General features: G+C 34.9%; 1 protein-coding gene across 3 annotated transcripts in view; it reads left to right on the top strand.

Moving 5' to 3' along the window:
• Nucleotides 1-19,147, top strand: part of LOC115881558 (jmjC domain-containing histone demethylation protein 1-like) — a 57,203-nt gene that overhangs the window by 19,365 nt on the left and 18,691 nt on the right. For all 3 annotated transcript variants that reach the window (XM_030899099.1, XM_030899098.1, XM_030899100.1), the window contains exons 2-3: nucleotides 15,073-15,295; nucleotides 18,894-19,125. In XM_030899099.1, coding sequence (XP_030754959.1) covers nucleotides 15,073-15,295; nucleotides 18,894-19,125 — 455 coding nt within the window. The remainder of the gene's footprint in view (nucleotides 1-15,072; nucleotides 15,296-18,893; nucleotides 19,126-19,147) is intronic.

Genomic DNA, 19,147 nt, shown 5'->3' with positions numbered 1-19,147 from the left:
TATGGCAACATAGATAGGTAGGTAGTAAATTTACAAGACAGAAAAATCCGAAAAGCTGCAGTGGTTCTCAAAATTTAAGCAAAAAATATTTTTTTTTGGAAATTTTTAAAGTAATTCGAAAGAGTTATTTGAAAAACGGTAAAGAGAAAATATGGGTTTTTATCGAGATCTACCAGCCCTGAAAATATTTGCACTTATTCAAGACTTACCCTGTATAATACCCAGAAAATCGACAATTGATACTATATAACTCTTAAAAACATAGTTTAAATAGGGCATTTGTAAGGCTCACTAGCTCTATATACAAAGTAAATAATTTAAATCAATGCATGAGCTATCGAGGTGTAACGCGAACGTAGTAGCGGGAAAAACCTAGTTTGTAATAACATCAAAATCAGTCAAAGTCGCAGTTTTCGAGATATTAACATATTTTAGTATGGGCGGCTATACGTGCCTCCCGGCGCGGCGCCAATTTTTTTCAAAGTCCTTACCGTTTCTCGGAAACTTGAAAAAAAAATATTTATATTTCTCACCCCTTCTCGGTGTGAATTTAAAACAATCTTAATTGAAATTTATAATTTTCCAAACAAATTGAATAAAAATGTTAAATATATGAATTTTTCAGCAACTTATATTTTTTTTAATTTCTACTATCATCCCCTAGCTTCTAGCAACCCTATCTCGGTTAATTTTGATCTGCGCAAAAAAACAGATTATTTCTATGTAAAATTTTACGCTCCACAACTTTTATTTGAACTTTTTTTTCTAGTTCTTACCGTTTCTCCGAAATTTCGAAAAAATAATTTTATTTATTTCACCCCTTCTCGGGGGGTGAATTTGAACGGGATTGAAAACACATGTAGGTGGCGCCCCCTATCAATATGAGTCATATTGACATCAAAATCAAATTTCGCATGTCAAAAAACTACCAGACCACAATTTTCATCCAAAAATTGATGTTCCTTCAGAAATTATTTGAAAAATCGAAATAAAAATGAAACTTCTACACCCTGTATCTCTGAAACTAAGTATTTTAGGATATACATTTATACAAATTTTTTATCTGCAGAATATGCTGCCGAAGTTTCCGGAATACAGTTCGTATATTAGGGTGGTCGTTAAAAACTAAAATGTTTCCGGCGCCCCAAAAAATTCTTCCTTTTGACGAAAAACGACGTGGAAACTTTTTTTTTCCTTTTTACAAAAATAGCACGTTCCCTAAGTCACATTTAAAAAGGAGCTATATGTTTTGTATACGAAAATAATATTTGTAAATGGTCAGATTTATTGGTCACCCTGTAAATTATAGATAATTAATTACTTAACTAATGTAAGCCGCTGATTAGAATTCCATAAAAACCACAATCCCCCAGCTGGTTAAAGCGAAAGAAAAATAAACAGACGTGCGCCAAAATCAAAATAAATTCGTTTACGAAATCTCGACGGTCTCTCAGTGTGTTTGGTGGCAGGAGAGAGTTTAAATTTATCTCGCCACAAATTGTTTACGATCCGCACCAACGTGGTTTGATTTTTTGACAGTTATTTTGTTCATTCTGTTATTTGCTTTAATGACTTTGAAGAACATGTCACATCCAGAAAGTCTGTCCATACATGAAGCACTTATACAGGGTGCCCCAATCTTCCTTTTTTTCGTAAAATGGTTCTTTTTTGTCTCTTGTAAAAAAACGCCACCGCGCATACTTTTTGTGGAAAAAAGTATTTTTTCGAAGCTGGTTTTTAAAAAATGTTTTTTGTCACATCAAGCTATGGTGGCGCATAAAATCTATTATGCTCTAATAATATAGTTCGCGAAAATATGGAATTTTATGTGAGTAATGAATAAATTTTAAATTAATTAATGTTCCGGTTTAGTTTTTATTGATGCCCTCGAACGGACAAACGAAGCACTTCTGTATAAAGGTAAATTATGTGCAATTCACTTATTTTGATTAAAAATATTGGCGCCGGGAGGCACGTATAGACGCCCATACTAAAATATGTTAATAAAAGTTGGTAGGCAGTTCTTTTAGTTTCAAAGTAAAGGAATTTTCCAATTTTGGTCCGCGGTTATTTCCGCGGGTCTTGGGGTCGCGTCCGATGGGAGTTTGGAGTTCTCCACACGGATTTTCTCAAAAACGGACAACGGAAACACGGAATATCTCAAAAACTGCGACTTTGGCTGAATTTGATGTTATTACAAATTTTGTTGCAAATATTATTCCTAATCTTAAATTGAAAACCACGTTTCGCTAGCTACTGTAATTTTGGAGTTACGATTTTTTAAAATATTTAACCCCCTCCCATACCCCCTTACCAACACCCCACCCCCACCAAAAACTCATAGCCAGATTCTCGGGTGCCACAGTATTTTTGTGCTAAGTTTGGTTAAAATCGGTTTAGCGGTTTTTGAGTTATCGTGTTACAGACGGACAGACAGACAGACACCATGAAAATGTTTTGTATTTAGGTCATTTATGACCCAAATAACTCGTTTTGAGTGAAATTAAAAAAAAAATTTTTGCCGATCTTAATAGCCATATAAAGCCCGACCATACCTGTTGGTATGGTCGGCTAAAAATACGTAGTTCTTCTATATCCACGGAATATTTAAACTCCCTGTACATTTTGTAGGTCTGCTTTGGAAAAATAAATTTTTCAAAAATGTTTTTCTCCAAAACTATGCGATGTGGCGTTTTTTTACAAGAGACAAAAAATGTAGTAAGAGAGGACCATTTTCCGAAAAGAAAATCTGACGTCGGTGGAGTTGGAAAATATTTATACTAAAATTTATGTAGGGGTGGGGGTAGTTTTCACCCTTTCCGTATTTTTTCTTGATTTTTGTGAAAGTCAAATGTTAAAACACTTAACAAAAGGCGTAATAAGTCCCATAAAGGCGCAAATGAGATAAAAAAGTTTGGGGATCTCTGCTTTAGAGGAGTATTAACTATCAACAAATTCGTTCGACATTTGAAACTATCTAAAGATTTCCTAATTTCCATTCTATCGATTACGGGAAAAGATTTCCTTTCCCTTTATTTCTTCTCGCCGAAAATTTAGGGCCAACCTGTTGAAATAGGACGTCGCGGCACCACCCCGCCGCAGTGTCGACAAGGATATCTGGCCAAGGCAACCGGTCGACAAGACGCCCCAAAAACAAACCCCTTTCGCAAACGGTTGGAATACGGACGCTATTTCGATGTTAGTACAAAGCAATACGGGTGTTCTCTTTTATATTTTGCATGTAGAGGTAGAAAAAAACAGTGGACAACTATTAAACACTATTAGGTTTGTTCCAACCAAAGCATTTCGGGATCGTTTCGAAATCGTACTCGAATCGGTTTTCTTGCACTTTGTTAGCATGCGCGGACTTCGAATAGTTTCGTGACGGTGCAAGAAGTACCAACGGTGGAACTCTGTGGATTGTTTTCGGAATTAAAATTGTCTAGCGTGCGTGTATCGATCGGTTTTTTTTTGTTTAGAATTTCATAACATAACCCTATTATTTTGGTTTTCAATTTGCAATAATAATAATTATTATTCTTGAAATGGAGAATCAGAATCCAGTAATTGTTGGTAAGTGTTGGTTCAACTGTAAACTCACTAACTCACTTACCTATCCTCTCTCTTTTATGATCCTGTTATGCATAGTTTCCTGTTATTTCATTGCAGTGGTAGAATCTTTGAACATTATTTTATAAATAAAACATTAATTAAAATTTCTGAACGATTTACTCCACACAAACTCACAAGCAAAAGTATAACACACACGTATTCCAATTCGTAATAAATAACCAACACAGAAGCATCAGCCGGACCAGAATCAGCTGTTAAAAATCGATAATCCCCGCCAATAATTTAAAATATTTTATTGTCAAATTTAGCATGATAAACAGTAACAAGCGACATTTTTAATACCTATTTACTTTATTAACACATTAAAAACTTAAACGTATTAGAAAAAAAAAGAAACGAACGAAACATTTTTAGTATTCAAAATAAAAAAAAAATATATAAAACTGCCAACTCACAAAAACTAAATCATACCGAATATATTATAATAAAATAAACCAAACAGAACCTTTCAAATATTCAAAAAAAATTAACCACTGGAAGAAGATAAAACTCTCATCTAAAAATCTAAAGGTTAAATCTAAGGTTATTTTTTAGTCTTCTTATAGGTAGATCGGTAATACAATTGACTAGTCTATCACTGCAGTTTTGGCGAAGAATTATTGTTGCATTAGTTGCAAAAACTAGTAGTTTTATAGATTTCACATACATCGCAAAGACCAACTCGCTTCTTATGGTACCTTTAGCTCTGGGCATATTTAGCGAGGAAAAACTTGGAAATCTCTGGGAAGTGTTTGTATACTGGTTCTTTCCGTCATTACTACAGGTTATAAACATAATATATTTAACAGATTATTACAAACGCAATCGAAAAAATTAATTAACAATTTAAAATTACACCAAATAAAACAAAATAATTAAATAATACGATAACTATTTTACTTAAATAATCGGGCGCGTAGCGGCACGGAGTACCGCAACTTCTGTAGTTGCCAGGTTTACGACAGAATTGCTACTGAACCAAAATCACTGGATGCGCATCTACTACGACCAAGGGTGTCAAATATCCCTAAATAAGAATAATTAATAGCACCACCGCCCTACGTCCAATGGATATTTTGTTTTAACGGAATTAGTAAAATTGCGGTACAGAATTCCGGACGCGCCCGCTCGAGGGTTAATTAAAGTTAATGGGACTTAGGCCGGGATTGTATGGAGGGTGGTCCAATAATTCTGCGTTTTCTTGCCTTAAAAAAACTTGCCTTAAAAACTTAAATTGTCTTGGTTGAGGATCATTCGTCGTTGGGGGTTGGTTTTATGATACTCAGCAATTACTTCCGGCAAACAAATAAATGTGTACCAATCAACAGTAACAGTACTCTGATCTTGCAGAGGAATTGCTGCTACATGACCTGCTTTTGGGACAAAAGTCGCCATTGCCTTTTTGGAAACACTTCGATAACGGATAACTTTCGTCGGTTTTGGTTCATCTCGGAACGCCCGCGCCCGTACAGCCGATTGACGTTTATTTTCGTGTTTATAAGAGTAAATCCAAGATTCATCACCATTGACAATACTGTATATATTTTTTGAGTTTTCTGCGTTAAATCGATGTTTGAGTTTTTTTGACCAATCGAGTCTAATTGCTTTCTGTTTTTCCATCAAAGATCCGGTATCCAACGCTAAAATAATTTCTTTACAGATAATTCCCCATATAAAACTTTTTGATTTGAGGTCTTTGAAATGCCCAACGATTCAGTTTCACGATATGTGACATATCTTGAATCTATCTTGGGTCAGATTGCGTACAGCATCGACGTTTTCCTGGATGACTGCCGTTGTTGGTGAATCTGTTATTGGATCGTCGCTAAGCGCCATTTCGCACAAACACAGTCCAGCCAAGTCCCGTCAGATTCAGTCTAGTCCAGTCAAATCAGTACAGTCCACTGCTTTCACGCCAAGCGCGTCCGACGTTTGTTGATGGCATTTTTTTAACGTGCTTTCAGCAAAAATAAGCAGTTTAACAACAGAACGCTTTGAAAATGGACGAGATTCTTAGAATAATAATTTTACTTCGAATGAGAACTTTATTTTGGAGACATCCCATTCATAATAGAAGACTTGTTTTCAGCTGTTTTAGTCACTTATTTCCCGATTTATTAGATAATGCCAAGAAATATCGCCTCTTCATTTGTAACCAAAACAATTAAACTTTCCACATCCATTTGTGTACAAATATCGCAAATGACTGGCATAGAAATTCAACCGAACGAATCACTATCAGTCTTGACTTGTCTGGACGCGACTGGACTGTATACGACGTGTTTTGTTTGAAAACAGCTTTCGTTCACGCATTTGTTTTTCTCATGACTGTCCTAGATTGGATTCAGCAACGTCCGACGTGACTGATCGTGACTGGATTGGACTGTGTTGGTGCGAAATGGCCCTAAGACTAATCCGTTTACGTTTAAATTCACCATCTCAACGAGAAATTGTCGACTCTGATGTAGTGCTTCACTTAACAGAAACCAACTCGGTATGGCAATATTGAAAAAACTGTCTTCGAAATTGTAAAAAATTATACGCGAAAGTTTTCTCGGCTTAATTTCATTTTTCCACTGACTCGTTAAATTCAACATTTGAGTTTAAGTACAGTTTAACAAAGCTACCTGAAACTGTAACTAATTAGAATTCTAACGGACTACCAGAAGTCTGGCAAACTTTAAATTTTGAATTTTAGTTAGCCTTTAGCCTATAAAAGAATGAAAAATTAAAAAATTCCCAAAATTTTATTAATAATTTATTAAATGAAAAATAATGAATATTAAGTCAAGCGTCTAGCCGCTACCGGGAACTGACTATGCAGGCTATATGACGTTGCACGAATGAGTTTTGATTAGACATTTAACTAAAATAGTTAATTAACCCTTTAGTTGGATGTCTTTGTTTTTGATTGCTTTGGTTTGAACTTTTTTTTAGTGTTTCTTATGTATTATGTTAAATTTTCAGTCAGTCGCTGCGCTGTATCGTTCCGCTCGGCTCTGATCGTAATATACGTTTACAATTTTCGTTTTATAATTGCTGGTATTGTTTTTTTTTTAATATAAATATTTATTATCTAAATATATACAACTATTTAAAATATACAATTCAATAATATTATTAAGCTTTATCTTCGTGGCAGTTGTTGATTGCGTCCTTCTTCATCTGCAACAGTTTGAAGTCTTTTAAGACTCTCCCTGGGCAGGTGGTATCGAAGGCATTGTTCTTTTTTTTTCTATAAATTGGTCTATGTCGTCTACGTTTATACGCTCTCCTCAAAGATCATGTTTTTAATTTTTTTCTTAAAATTTTTATAATTTAATTGTGTTAATTCTTTTGGTAATATATTATATATTGTGGTAGTTTCTGTTGTTAGTTTTTGTGAGAGTTTTTTTGTGTTCTTTTGGCTGATGTCTGATTTTCTTCTAGTTTCGTAAGCGTGTATTTGTTTGTAAGTTTTTAAAGAAATGTTTGTTTTTATTAATTTATTTTTGATTTTGTGTAGAAGTAATATATTATGATATTTTATTAATTGTCTTATGTTTAGTTCTTTTGTTTTTTGGTATACTTCTTCTGTTGGTGTTAGTTTATCTAAGTTATATATTATTTTTAGTATTTTATTTTGCTGTCTTTGTAGCATGTTTAAGTTTTTTTCGGTAGTATTACTCCACGTATTAATTAAATAATATATTCCTTGATGAAAATAATGCATGTTATATTGGTTTCTTTATATTTGGTGGTATTATATTTTTAAGTTTTAGGAGTGTGGCAATTGTTCTGGCGTTTTCTTTTTTTAAACTATTTATATGTGTGTAAACTATTTATATGTGTGTGGTAATTGACTTCAGATATTTCTTTTATTTTTTGCCCGTTTAGAGTTATATTTAAGTCTTTTGATTGCTTTTTTATATTAAATCTTATAAATTCTGTTTTGGATTCATTTATAGTTAGTGAATTGTTGAAGCACCACATTTCAAATTTCTTAAGATCATTATTTAGGTTTACTTGTAAATTGTTATAGTCTTGTCAGAATACACCATACATAAATCGTCAGCACACGCATACATTCTATCAAAAAATTTTTGTTCAAATAAATCATTAGTATATAGAATGTACAGGGTGGGTCAAATTCGACGCTTTTATATGGAAACACCCTTTTCTATAGGAGATAGACAAAAACTAATATCGGTGTCTGGAGCTCAATTTTTGTCAAAAACATGATGGTGAAAACCGCATATCGATATCTGTTACCGTTTCGGAGTTACGGGGTGTTTTTCAAAAATATGCATTTTTAACAAATCTCTGTAACTTTTTGCTATGAAAAATTTTGTATTTTTATGAAAACATTTCCAAAGCACCTTTTACGTAGAATTTAATGGTTTAAATATATTTTTAAAAATTAATAATTTAAGAATTATCACCAGAAAATTTGATTTTTATATGGGACACCCTGTATATTTTAATTTATTGAAAGAATTTAAAATTACCTTTTCAAAAATATAACACACTTGATATTTTGCTCGATTCCTCTTCGAGATATAGAGTATATTAAAATTCGCCCGCTTTAAATAAGTAGGCTTTGAACGGCACCGGCTGTAATACAAAAACATTCTAGCTGTGAGCATCAATTAAAACGAAAATAATATTTGCAATGAGAGATACAGAATTTTATAACAATTTAAAAAATATATTTAACCAACATCAACACATTTAAACTATATCTAATAACAATAAAAATAAGTATCGACCGTCTTCTGTTATGGACAGACGGGGCAGTTTTTGAACATTTCTCGCGGTATTCATTAACTCAGTGGGGGTGAAAGATACCCTCTCATAACTGCTAAGTATTTCTAATTTTTGTCTAAATTATACCGAAAAATAAGGAACATTTATTCTTCTGCAAATATATCAATATGATTAGATCCATGGGCACTAAGTCAGGCGACCTCGACGGCCCACGGCTGGGATCTTGGTTAGCTATTCAATTATTCATGAAATTGGCTGCAAAAATTTGCTGATAACTTCAGCGTTCAGAGGCGGTGCGTCGTCTTGCTGGAAAATATGTTTTCGAGTTCCATTAAGGGCATATCATCAATAAGGGGTCCAAAGCCTACTAGTTAAAAGTGGCGAACTTTTAAAAATTCTGTATTTCGAAGGGGATTATAACAAATATCAAGTGTGCTATATTTTTGGAAAGGTAATTTTAAATTCTTTTTTGTTAATTAAAAATATAGAGGGTGTCCCAAATAAAAAATCAATTTTTCTGTTGATAACTCTTAAATTATTAATTTTAAAAAATTATACTTAAACCATTAAATTCTACGTAAAAAGGTGCTTTGGAAATGTTTTCATAGAAATACAAAATTTTCCATAGCAAAAAAGTTACAGCGATTTGTTAAAAATGCATATTTTTGAAAAACACCCCGTAACTCCGAAACGGTAACAGATATCGATGTGCGGTTTTCACCATCATGTTTTTGATGAAAATTGAGCTCCAGACACCGATATTAGTTTTTGTCTATCTCCTATAGAAAAGGGTGTTTCCATTTAAAAGCGTCGAATTTGACCCACCCTGTACCTATAGTAGTGGTGGCCTGGTGGCAAGTTGCCACCTTGTGGTAGACCATATGGAGCTATGCTGCTATTGCTTTCTATGTCTCCGATTTTTGTTTTCTGGGGTCTGTTATTCAAATAACTTTTTAATAGGTTGATGTTATTTTCAAATCCATACGAAATTAGTTTCTCTAAGAGTTTTTCTTTACTGACTGTATCGAATGCTTTTTTTCATATCAAAAAATACTGTAACGACCATATGTTTCTTTTCTATGCATTTTTTTACGTTTTCAATCAAGTCATATACAGCTGAGCTCGTGCCTGAATTTTTCTGGATAGCATATTGTGCTGCATTTATTACTTTATTTTGTGTTGCCTGTTCTGACATTCTATTATGTAAACATTTTTCTATTATTTTGTTCACTGCTGATAATCATTAAGTCATTTCTACACACATTCTAATCAACTGGAAATAGTAGAAGAATACATATATTTGGGACAACTAATACACAGCTCGGGATCTCTACTACCATAATAAATCAACAGAAGAATTAAGTTAGCATGGAGTACTTATGGAAGAAACTCAATCATATTCAAATCTAGAATGCCACTTTATCTAAAGGAGAAAACATTCGACCAATGTGAACTACCAGTGATGACCTATGCATACGAAACCTGGACACTTAAAACGGACATTATAAGGAAACTGCAGGTCGCACAACGCTCAATGGAACAAACTATGCTGGGAAATGGCTGGGAATAACCAAGAAAGACCGTAAATAGAGTGGATACGACAAAAGACCCAGGTAATAGGTGTCATCCTCAGAGTCAAATCCCTCAAATGGAATGGGCAGGACACCTGACAAGAAGGACGGACAACAGATGGACTACAAAAATTACACCATGGTACCCACGATGAACTAAGAAACCTAGAAGAAGACCGAACTTGAGATGGGACCATGATAAATATTAGAAAATTAGCGGGGATAACTTGGGCCCGCATAGCCAACAATAGACAATGGGCCCAATTACAAAGAGAATATCTAAATATGTGAAGGGAGCCTACACCATAATTGGAAATGGTTGAATAAGCTGAAAATGATGATGATTGATTTAAGTCAAGATTTTCTTGGTCTAGGCGATGGTCTAGGTCTTGTAGGGTCCAATCTTGGTCTAGCTGGCTCTTGCAAGTCTTGCACTTTTTTAATATATTTTACCGGTGTCACTGTCTACATAGAAAGTTTTAAATAAATAGCATTCTCTTTGAAGCATATTCTTTTATTTAAAAACAAATATTTAAAATTAATTAAATTTGGCTATGTTTTTATTTGTACCAACCTCGTAGTATAAAATACATACCAATTTTACTTGTGCATGCAAAATTTTTGAGAGATTATATATTATCTCGAAGAAAATATTATGTTTGCATTATGAAGTTCATCCGCAGGAACCTGCTGTGAGAAACTTTTTAATATTATACGGAAACTTCAATTTCCTACTGGCAAAAATAAAACGGCCTTGCCAAAGCCATATAGTAATACAGAAAGAGTGAGGGAATTGAATTTTCCAGAAGAATCTCAAATATCCACCGGGATATGCGGTTCCAGGGTTATTTTATCTTCTAAAAGAATTTTTCTCGCCGTTTTTGTTTGTTCCCTCCTATGCTTGGCCGTTTTTCGCTGTTTTTCCATTTTTTTTCTTTATGCATATAACTAGAATCGAGGTTTGTTCGATATTACATGTATAGACTGTTTCAGCCTTTGTTCAACGTCACGTTATATATTGTCGAACTCAATCACTTGCCAACCGGATGAAAGAGATTGATGACGTCATTACGGCATTTCGTAAATTAATGCATATTCTTTTTAGTAATTGTCATTTGATTTGGGGTTATAATTTTATTGACAGACATCGGTGAATGCCAGGATTAAAATTTGATTGTCGCTGTAAAACAAAATTCATTTTTTTTATTGCAACAATACCTGGGGTTTCAAAATGAACAAGAGCTCATCGCTAAGCTTATAAATTATTTTTCTCGAGAAAGAGACGTTAGTAGAACACTCTTAGCCCGTGGACGCCGTAGATGAAGTAAGTACAATGCAAAGGTGTAATATTCCTATGTAAAATACAAATTTATAGCGCTTTTAAATAATATAGTGAGTTGCTGGTAGCTTTAGAAATAGGAATTCCGACAGTCCAAAGGATTGGAATTAAAGGGATCGTAACTGATGAAGAGTTCAAGAAAAAATGAATAAATGCCGAAAAAAACGGAACTCGCTCAATCAGTAATATAGGAACGTAATTAAAATTTTCTAACCAATATAAACTGATCTCAGACACACCCTAAAACTCATATTTGACAAATAATGGTGATGTAACGCTGAACGATGGCTGAACAGTCTTTATGTATGTTTTAATCGAGGAGAAAATAAATGCATTTCTGGGTGAATTTGCTTCTAAAAATTAAACACTGGAATATTACAAAAAAGTAGATGCTGAAGTAACGTCTCCTTCTTGCTGCTAATTCGGCTAATCTGGTTAGGTTTCGCGGAATCCGAACCGCGGTCCTCGGCCATATCATTGTCAATGGCCTACTGATTTGGCTAATGTCCAAATCGACTCTTACTCACGGGATATGCGATCTCATCCGGCGTCAGCGCGGCGCGGCGTGAATGAGCAGTGGGTGTCAATAGATTTTACATTCTTGTCATCTCAAGTTTCCTGACGTTTACCCGTCCATCCATTTGCATCGTCTAACGTCTCTTAATTTAGGTGATTTATGGGGAACCAATGTTTCGACGTAGCTGCCATTGCCCGTACAGTTACAGTTGATGTTTGCCATTTTGTCGTTTTTGAAAAATATTCATTCGTTAAATAGACTTTAAATAAAATCATATTTGATATTGACTATTATTATTGGATGATAGTCATCCAATGACAAAACCAAAAAAGGTAAGGTCCTAGGTAAATATGTTTATCCACGACGATCTTCGTATGCAGAACAAAACTTTATATTCTAGGAGCTAGCCCATAATCTGTATTATGACTATGTTGGTTAATTATGACGGGTGTCTAATAATTTCCTCGTTATCATATACATACAAAACAGATAGTTATTGATAACTATCGAATTACTGATAGATATCGGTTTGTACCTAACTTGTTCAGCTTTTCTAGGCATTATTTGACCAACTTCGAATTGATGGTTACTGAGTTAATTGCTTTCAATAGTGCTTGGCTATATCGGATAAGATGGCTATTTCTTGTTTCCGATAGTTCCTCTCTTGGATAAAAAGTTAGCCAAATCAGCTATTAATTAATTTAATAATAAACTTTGTTTTTAGAAAATGCCACCAAAAATGCTCTGAATTAAATTTCTTTATCTTTTCGATTTGCCATTCGTTCCATTCTCGAATTATATATTTTTTAGATTCCACGATCTCCACGTTGCATTCTGTTGCACCTCGCCGTCTAAACGAGCGTTTTACGCTCCGGGTTTGCTATTATCCACCTTGGAACGTGCAAAATCGCCAACCGAGACCCCCGCCGTAGGGGTAGCACTTGTTGATCTGTAGCTTTCACCTCTTTGCCCCGTTACGACGCGGCCGCAAGACAATATCGATAAAAGCGTTAAGGGGTAGTCGAATTGAAATTCGGAAGGAATAACGACGTGGTGCGGCGGTATAAACACTGACTGCGTATGTTTTTTATTCACTTGTCGCGAGGTCGTGAATTATGATTTATGGTTCGCAGGCTTTGTTGCCACGTCGCTATATTTCTTCTCTTAACTCTCTCTTTATACCGTTGCCAGCGATGTTGTGATCCACCGTTGCCAGCAATGTTGTTATCCACCTTTGCCAGCAATGTTGTGATCCACCGTTGCCAGCAATGTTGTGATCCACCGTTGCCAGCAATGTTGTGATCCACCGTTGCCAGCAATGTTATGATCCACCGTTGCCAGCAATGTTGTGATCCACCGTTGCCATTAATGTTGTGATCCACCGTTTCCAACAAAGTTGTGCTCCATCAATGACTAAAGATAACAAGGATAAATAACACCTGAGAGCAAATTGTTACCTTATCACCAAACAGTTCTGTGGCACATATTTTTCTTAACTTAGCTTAGGGTTGCCAAACGTCCTCTATTCCGGAGGACAGTCCTCTTTTTGATCCCACTGTCATATTTTCTCTCGCGTATTGAAAAAGTCCTCTTTTTTACATACCAAACTCAAAATCTAAAAAATGTTGGTGTATCGCCACAAAAAAAATCTAAAACATTGTTAATCTGTGTTTTTCGCTACTCCCATTCGTTTGTACAGAAAACAAGGCGAAGAAATATTTATGTAAAAGAAATATTTGGTGGAAGCGATAAACATGTTTAACTATTTTATGTTTACTTATTGTTGGCTCATGTTTTGAAAATAAAGTTTTGTTAAAAATGGTGTGTTTTATTTTAACAAGCTTTAGGTATAAATCTTGTTAAGAAAGTAAGAAAGACTATCAATCGCATACCATTGACATAACTTTTTGGTAAATTCTAGACATTTGGGCGAGGTTTCAAAGAATGTTTCACCTATGCCTTTTGCACACTTTCCTCCTCGTTACAACCAAAAAAATGGCGTCTAATGTCACAAATTCTGCTGCAGCCCGTATATGGGCGTTACATGTCCTTGTATTCTTTAGTCATTGTGCTCCACCGTTGTCAGCAATGTTGTGATCCACCGTTGCCAGCAATGTTGTGATTCACCGTTGCCAGCAAAGTTCCACCGCTATAAAATCTCAACAAACCAGCATTATTGGTGTCACTGTCATTGGAATCACAACAACGCTTGCTAACGAGTCACGACCCCCACCCGTCACTATCTATCGTATCTTTTTACTCATTTATATCATCTCTTCTTACTATCCTGTAACAATATCAATAAGTTTTTTATTTATAGTTTGAGTTGACCACATAAACAACTGTTAGCGGATTGTTATTTATAAATAACAGTTAAAAGATAATGGATCGTTAAATAACAACCCGTCTCTTCTGGAAAGTCTGATTAAATTTTGTAACGCGGTGAGCTTTACAGTCACGAGTTTTCGCTCTTAGCGTTATTTTCGCACCTGTTATTTTTTGGAAATAACAATTGTTGCAAACCTAGCAAATTTTTGTGTAGTAGCGATAACATATTCCCATAACGAACCATTGCAGTCAGCGCACAGTTTCATATCTGTTATTTTCTGGAAATAACAACTGTTGCCGTAAAAAGTAACAAATGGTTAATTATCAGACTATGCTAAAAACCTGGTTAAATTCTGTAGCTTAGCGATCCTTACTTTAGAGCACGGACTTTCTCTTTCGGTAGTATTTTCACACTAGTTATTTTTCTGAAACTACTAACTGCGAACCCTATAAAATTAGTGTGTGCGGCATAAAATTAGTGTAGCTAGCGAACAGTTTCATATCTGCTTTTTTTTGGGGAATAACAATTGTTGGGAACTGTTATTTATAACGAGCAGGTAAAAGTTAACGAATCCGTTTAATTACAATCCGGCTATGCTAGAAAGCCATGTTAAGTTTACAATACGAGCTTTCTCTTTCGGCGTACTAGTATTTTCACACCTGTTGTTTTTCTGAAAGTACCAATTGTTGGGAGCCCGGGAAAATTTGTGTGCCACTGCAGTTTTATATCTGTTATTTTTTAGAAGTAACAGCTGTTGCGAACTGTTACTTATAAATAACGGATAATTAAATAACAGCCCGCCTCTGCTGGAAAGCCTAGTTAAATCGTTGTTGTTTTTCATCACGTGCTATTATTTTTATACCTGTTATTTTCTGGGAGTCCAAATGTTGTGAGATATTATGTTTAAATAAAAGTTTGTCTCCAGTTTTGAGTCTGATTTTTGATATTGTTGTTGTAGCGGGAAAGGAAACAGAAAAAACTCTATTCGGAAGACTGGGCCCTGGGCGACGAGGATGAGATCGAGGGCCGGCGCACCTTCAACCTGCAAGAGAAGCTGGAGGACCCGGCCTTCGAGGCCCACGGCATGGTGAAGGAGATGCGCGGCGAGGAACTGAACGTGGCCTATTTCCAGAAGTATGGCTTCAGCACGCCGCTGCTGTTCAAGGAGAAGACCGGACTAGGTAAATACAACTTATCTTGTTAAAGTTGTTTGTTTAGTTTGCGATAAGCGCTATTTCACATGGAGCGAGGCGTCCGCGTTGATCGTGTGTATTTTTAAAATCCGACGCAGTGATGCCAACTCGTGGGAAATTTCCCGATTCGTTGGAAATTTTTAGGTTCATAGGGAAAAGGGAAAGTTTAATCCAAAACATCATATTCGTGGGAAATTCTAAATTCTAGTATTATTCGTAAAAAATAGTTAATCGTATACGCATTTCTCAGCAAAGTGAGCAAATTCAAACTAGCATTACCGCAACTAAATACAGATTTTTGAAGTGCAAATATTTCTAGAAGGGTATATTTCGATCCCAGGAACACGCCTGTGAGCTTTTTTGCGTGAAAAACAAAAATTGAAAAGTATATTTCGAAATTTGTGTGGAAAATTCTTAAATTTTCATTTAAAAAAACGTAATATCTGTATTGTGTCTGTATTGACTGTGTCTTAAATAAGTGGATATATTTTTAGGGGTGGTATATTTCGACCCCAGAGTCTATGAGGTTTTTTCACAAAAAAAGAGATGTTGAAAATCCTGCATTTTTGTTTAAATTTTCCTGTATATTTTTAACTAAAATAATAACTCTTTAGAACTACCTGTTTATTTCAATTTTTTTTTAATTTTCAAACTTGAATAACTTGATTATTTTGAACTTATTTGAAAAACGGTAGAGAGAAAATATGTTTCTTTATGTTTCGTTTGTCAAGATCTACCAGCCCTGAAAATATTTGCAGTTATTTCAAACTCATCCCGACTCAATTTAAGAATTCGTGGGAGTTTTTAGAAAAAAAAAAGGGAAACTTTCACCGTCTTCGTGGGGAATTCTATTTCAGAAAGTTGGCAACACTAGTCCGACGGAGTACTTTCACTGTGTTGTCAATTTGCACATGTGAAACAACATTTATTGTTTATAACTATACATACATATATCACATTCGCGCGCAGATGGTCTCTCGAAGCAAGTGCTTGACGAATGGCCGTCGGACGAAATCATCTGGTACTTGTCTACAAAACTATTGGTACTTGTTGAACGAACGGACGATTCGCTCTATAGGCCAGTAAACGTAGCCGAGTATTATATGTAAAGGTGGAAAAAATTAGTAACCAACCAATCTCAACGGGAATACATAGATAATGATCTCCTATTTAACTCCTCAAAAGTCCCATTCGGTCCCAGTGGGGGAAGTTTGAAAAAAACCGCCACCATCTTGGATTTTTTCGTTTTTTTCAAATATCTCCGTTTGCTTAACTTTTTTCGAAAAAAACTAAAGATATGTTTTTTGTAGAGAATTAAATTTAAAATATTTTACCTTCAATCATTTTTTCCCTAAAATAAATAGTAATAAAGATAGAGCAATTTTTTACTCTACGTTTTATAAATTTTCCAGTTTTTTTAAACCAATCAGCTATAATTTTTGAGTTAACAGTATAGTGTTAATATAGATAAATCAAGTATAAATTTAAGCATTAAAACAATTAAAAATAACGTTTAAATATTATTTATTAAATAAAATTATTGTTAAAAAATTATTATTAAATTAAAGTTATTAAATGAAATCTGTTGTGACGTCATCCAGAGCGTCATTTTCGTCCACAACTAAAATAAAAGTTTGTGCAATTGATTCAGTAGCACTGCAATTGCAAAAAAAAAATAATTTTAGTAGGTCAGGAGGCGCCACATCTTCTGTTGATTGAATAGGTGTCAGATTGCCTTTTCGGTCTTTCTTCCATCCATATTGTAAATGATCTAACTTGTTACCAATCCATTCTTGTATCTAAAAAATACAACTTATAACATTTCCTATAATAGATATAGGTATCTTGACAGTTACCTGAAAGTATGTCCTGAGTAAATGGAGTTTTGCAGAATTCTCAGTTAAAGGTTTGTCTTGATGTAATCCTATTGTATAGAGTGTATATTAACTGGTTAATATGTTTAATATAGCTTGGGCACTGATATAGCTTTAAAAGATAATTTTATCCTGACTGAAACAAGTCATCTTTGTTAGCATTTTTTTCTAAAAATGCGTCGAGGTATTGACAAAGATTGTCATCTTTTTCATTTTTGACTTGTTTCAGTCAGGATTAAATTATCTTTTAAAGCTATGTTACTGTCCAAGCTATATTAAACATATTAACCATCTGAGATACACTCTATACAATATTATTACATCAAGGTAAGCCCTTAAGACCTACCTTCAATTTACCTAATTTGCCTCCAACTGAGAACTCGTTTAAATTAGATCTTTTAGGTATCCTAAACCAAAAAATTCTAGCGAAACGAAACCATAGTTTTCTGAAAATAGTCCAAGAATTTGCCAGAAAATTTATATTTTATAAACGAGGTGCGTAGATGTAAGCTTAAAATCGGATCAATTTTAACATTTGATGGAATACTTAAACGGTTGACGGTACTTACTAGTTTTAATGAAACCAGCCGCTAATTAGAAAATCGAGCGTCGAGTAGCCGTAGCGGTACAATGCGACGCGCTCGATGTCCGCCAACAAAATGCCGGGCAGCAGCAGGACGTCGCGTCGGTTTACTTACTCTGGCAGGACGTCGGATGCGTTTCTTCCGGCCGGTTGAGTAGGGACGTCCAAAAGTATCGATATGAGTTGTGTTATAAGAAAAATATCGATATACTAGTTGATCCACGGTTGCCAAAAAGATTTACATTTGTTTCGGTGTTTCGATATTTTAACGTTATTTTTTTCAATGAAAATATAAAAACAAAGGTAATATAATTTAAAAATGATTTCCTAATATACAGAGCGCGACTTAAGTCTTATGCCGGGTCCACATCAAACCAACAACACTTAAACAAAAAAATTGGCGCCGGGAGGCACGTATAGCCGCCCATACTAAAATATGTTAATAAAAAGTTGGTAGGCAGTCTTTTAGTTTCAAAGTAAAGGAATTTTTCCAATTTTGGGCCGCGGTTATTTCCCCTATCCGCCACCTGGGGTCGCGTCCGATGGGAGTTTGGAGTTCTCCACACGGATTTTCTCAAAAACGGACTACGGAAACACGGAATATCTGAAAAACTGCGACTTTGACTGATTTTGATGTTATTACAAATTTTGTTGCAATATATTATTCCTAATCTTAAATTGAAAACCGCGTTTCGCTAGCTACTGTAATTTTGGAGTTACGATTTTTAAAAAATTTTAACCCCCTCCCATACCCCTCACCCCCACTAAAAACTAATAGCCAGATTCTCGGGTGCCATAGTATTTTTGTGCCAAATTTGGTTAAAATCGGTTTAGCAGTTTTTAAGTTATCGTGTTACAGACGGACAGACAGAACATTTTTTGTGTTTAGGTCATTTATGACACAAATAACTCATTTTGAGTGAAATTAAAAAAAACTTTTTTTGCCGATCTTAATAGCCTACCATACCTGTTGGTATGGTCGGCTAAAAAAATGTTTTCATTATTTAGATATTTGATTAGCATAATCAGATTAGCCAACTATTTAAATGCTTGTTAATCGCTCAGTAAGAGTATTTTAGAGTAGTTGTATAGGATGCAGTTAGATAAAGTTTTCTTCGTTTTGTTCTAGGTCTGCGCGTTCCGTCTTCCAATTTTTCGATCAACGACGTAAGGGTGAGCGTCGGGTCGCGCCGGCTCCTCGACGTGATGGACGTCAGCACGCAAAAGAACAGCGAGATGACCATGAAGGAGTGGCAGAAGTACTATGAGGAGCCGAACAAAACCCGACTGCTTAACGTCATCTCCCTGGAATTCTCCCACACCAAGCTGGAGTATTACATACAAAGCCCCACCGTAGTCAGGTAACAAATGCAGTTCCTGGCA

Source organism: Sitophilus oryzae, unplaced genomic scaffold, assembly GCF_002938485.1.
Source record: "Sitophilus oryzae breed Bouriz unplaced genomic scaffold, Soryzae_2.0 scaffold_172_pilon_pilon, whole genome shotgun sequence".
Taxonomy (NCBI): domain Eukaryota; kingdom Metazoa; phylum Arthropoda; class Insecta; order Coleoptera; family Curculionidae; genus Sitophilus; species Sitophilus oryzae.
Note: the sequence above shows the minus strand (reverse complement) of the source record. Positions and strands in the feature narration are given on the sequence as shown.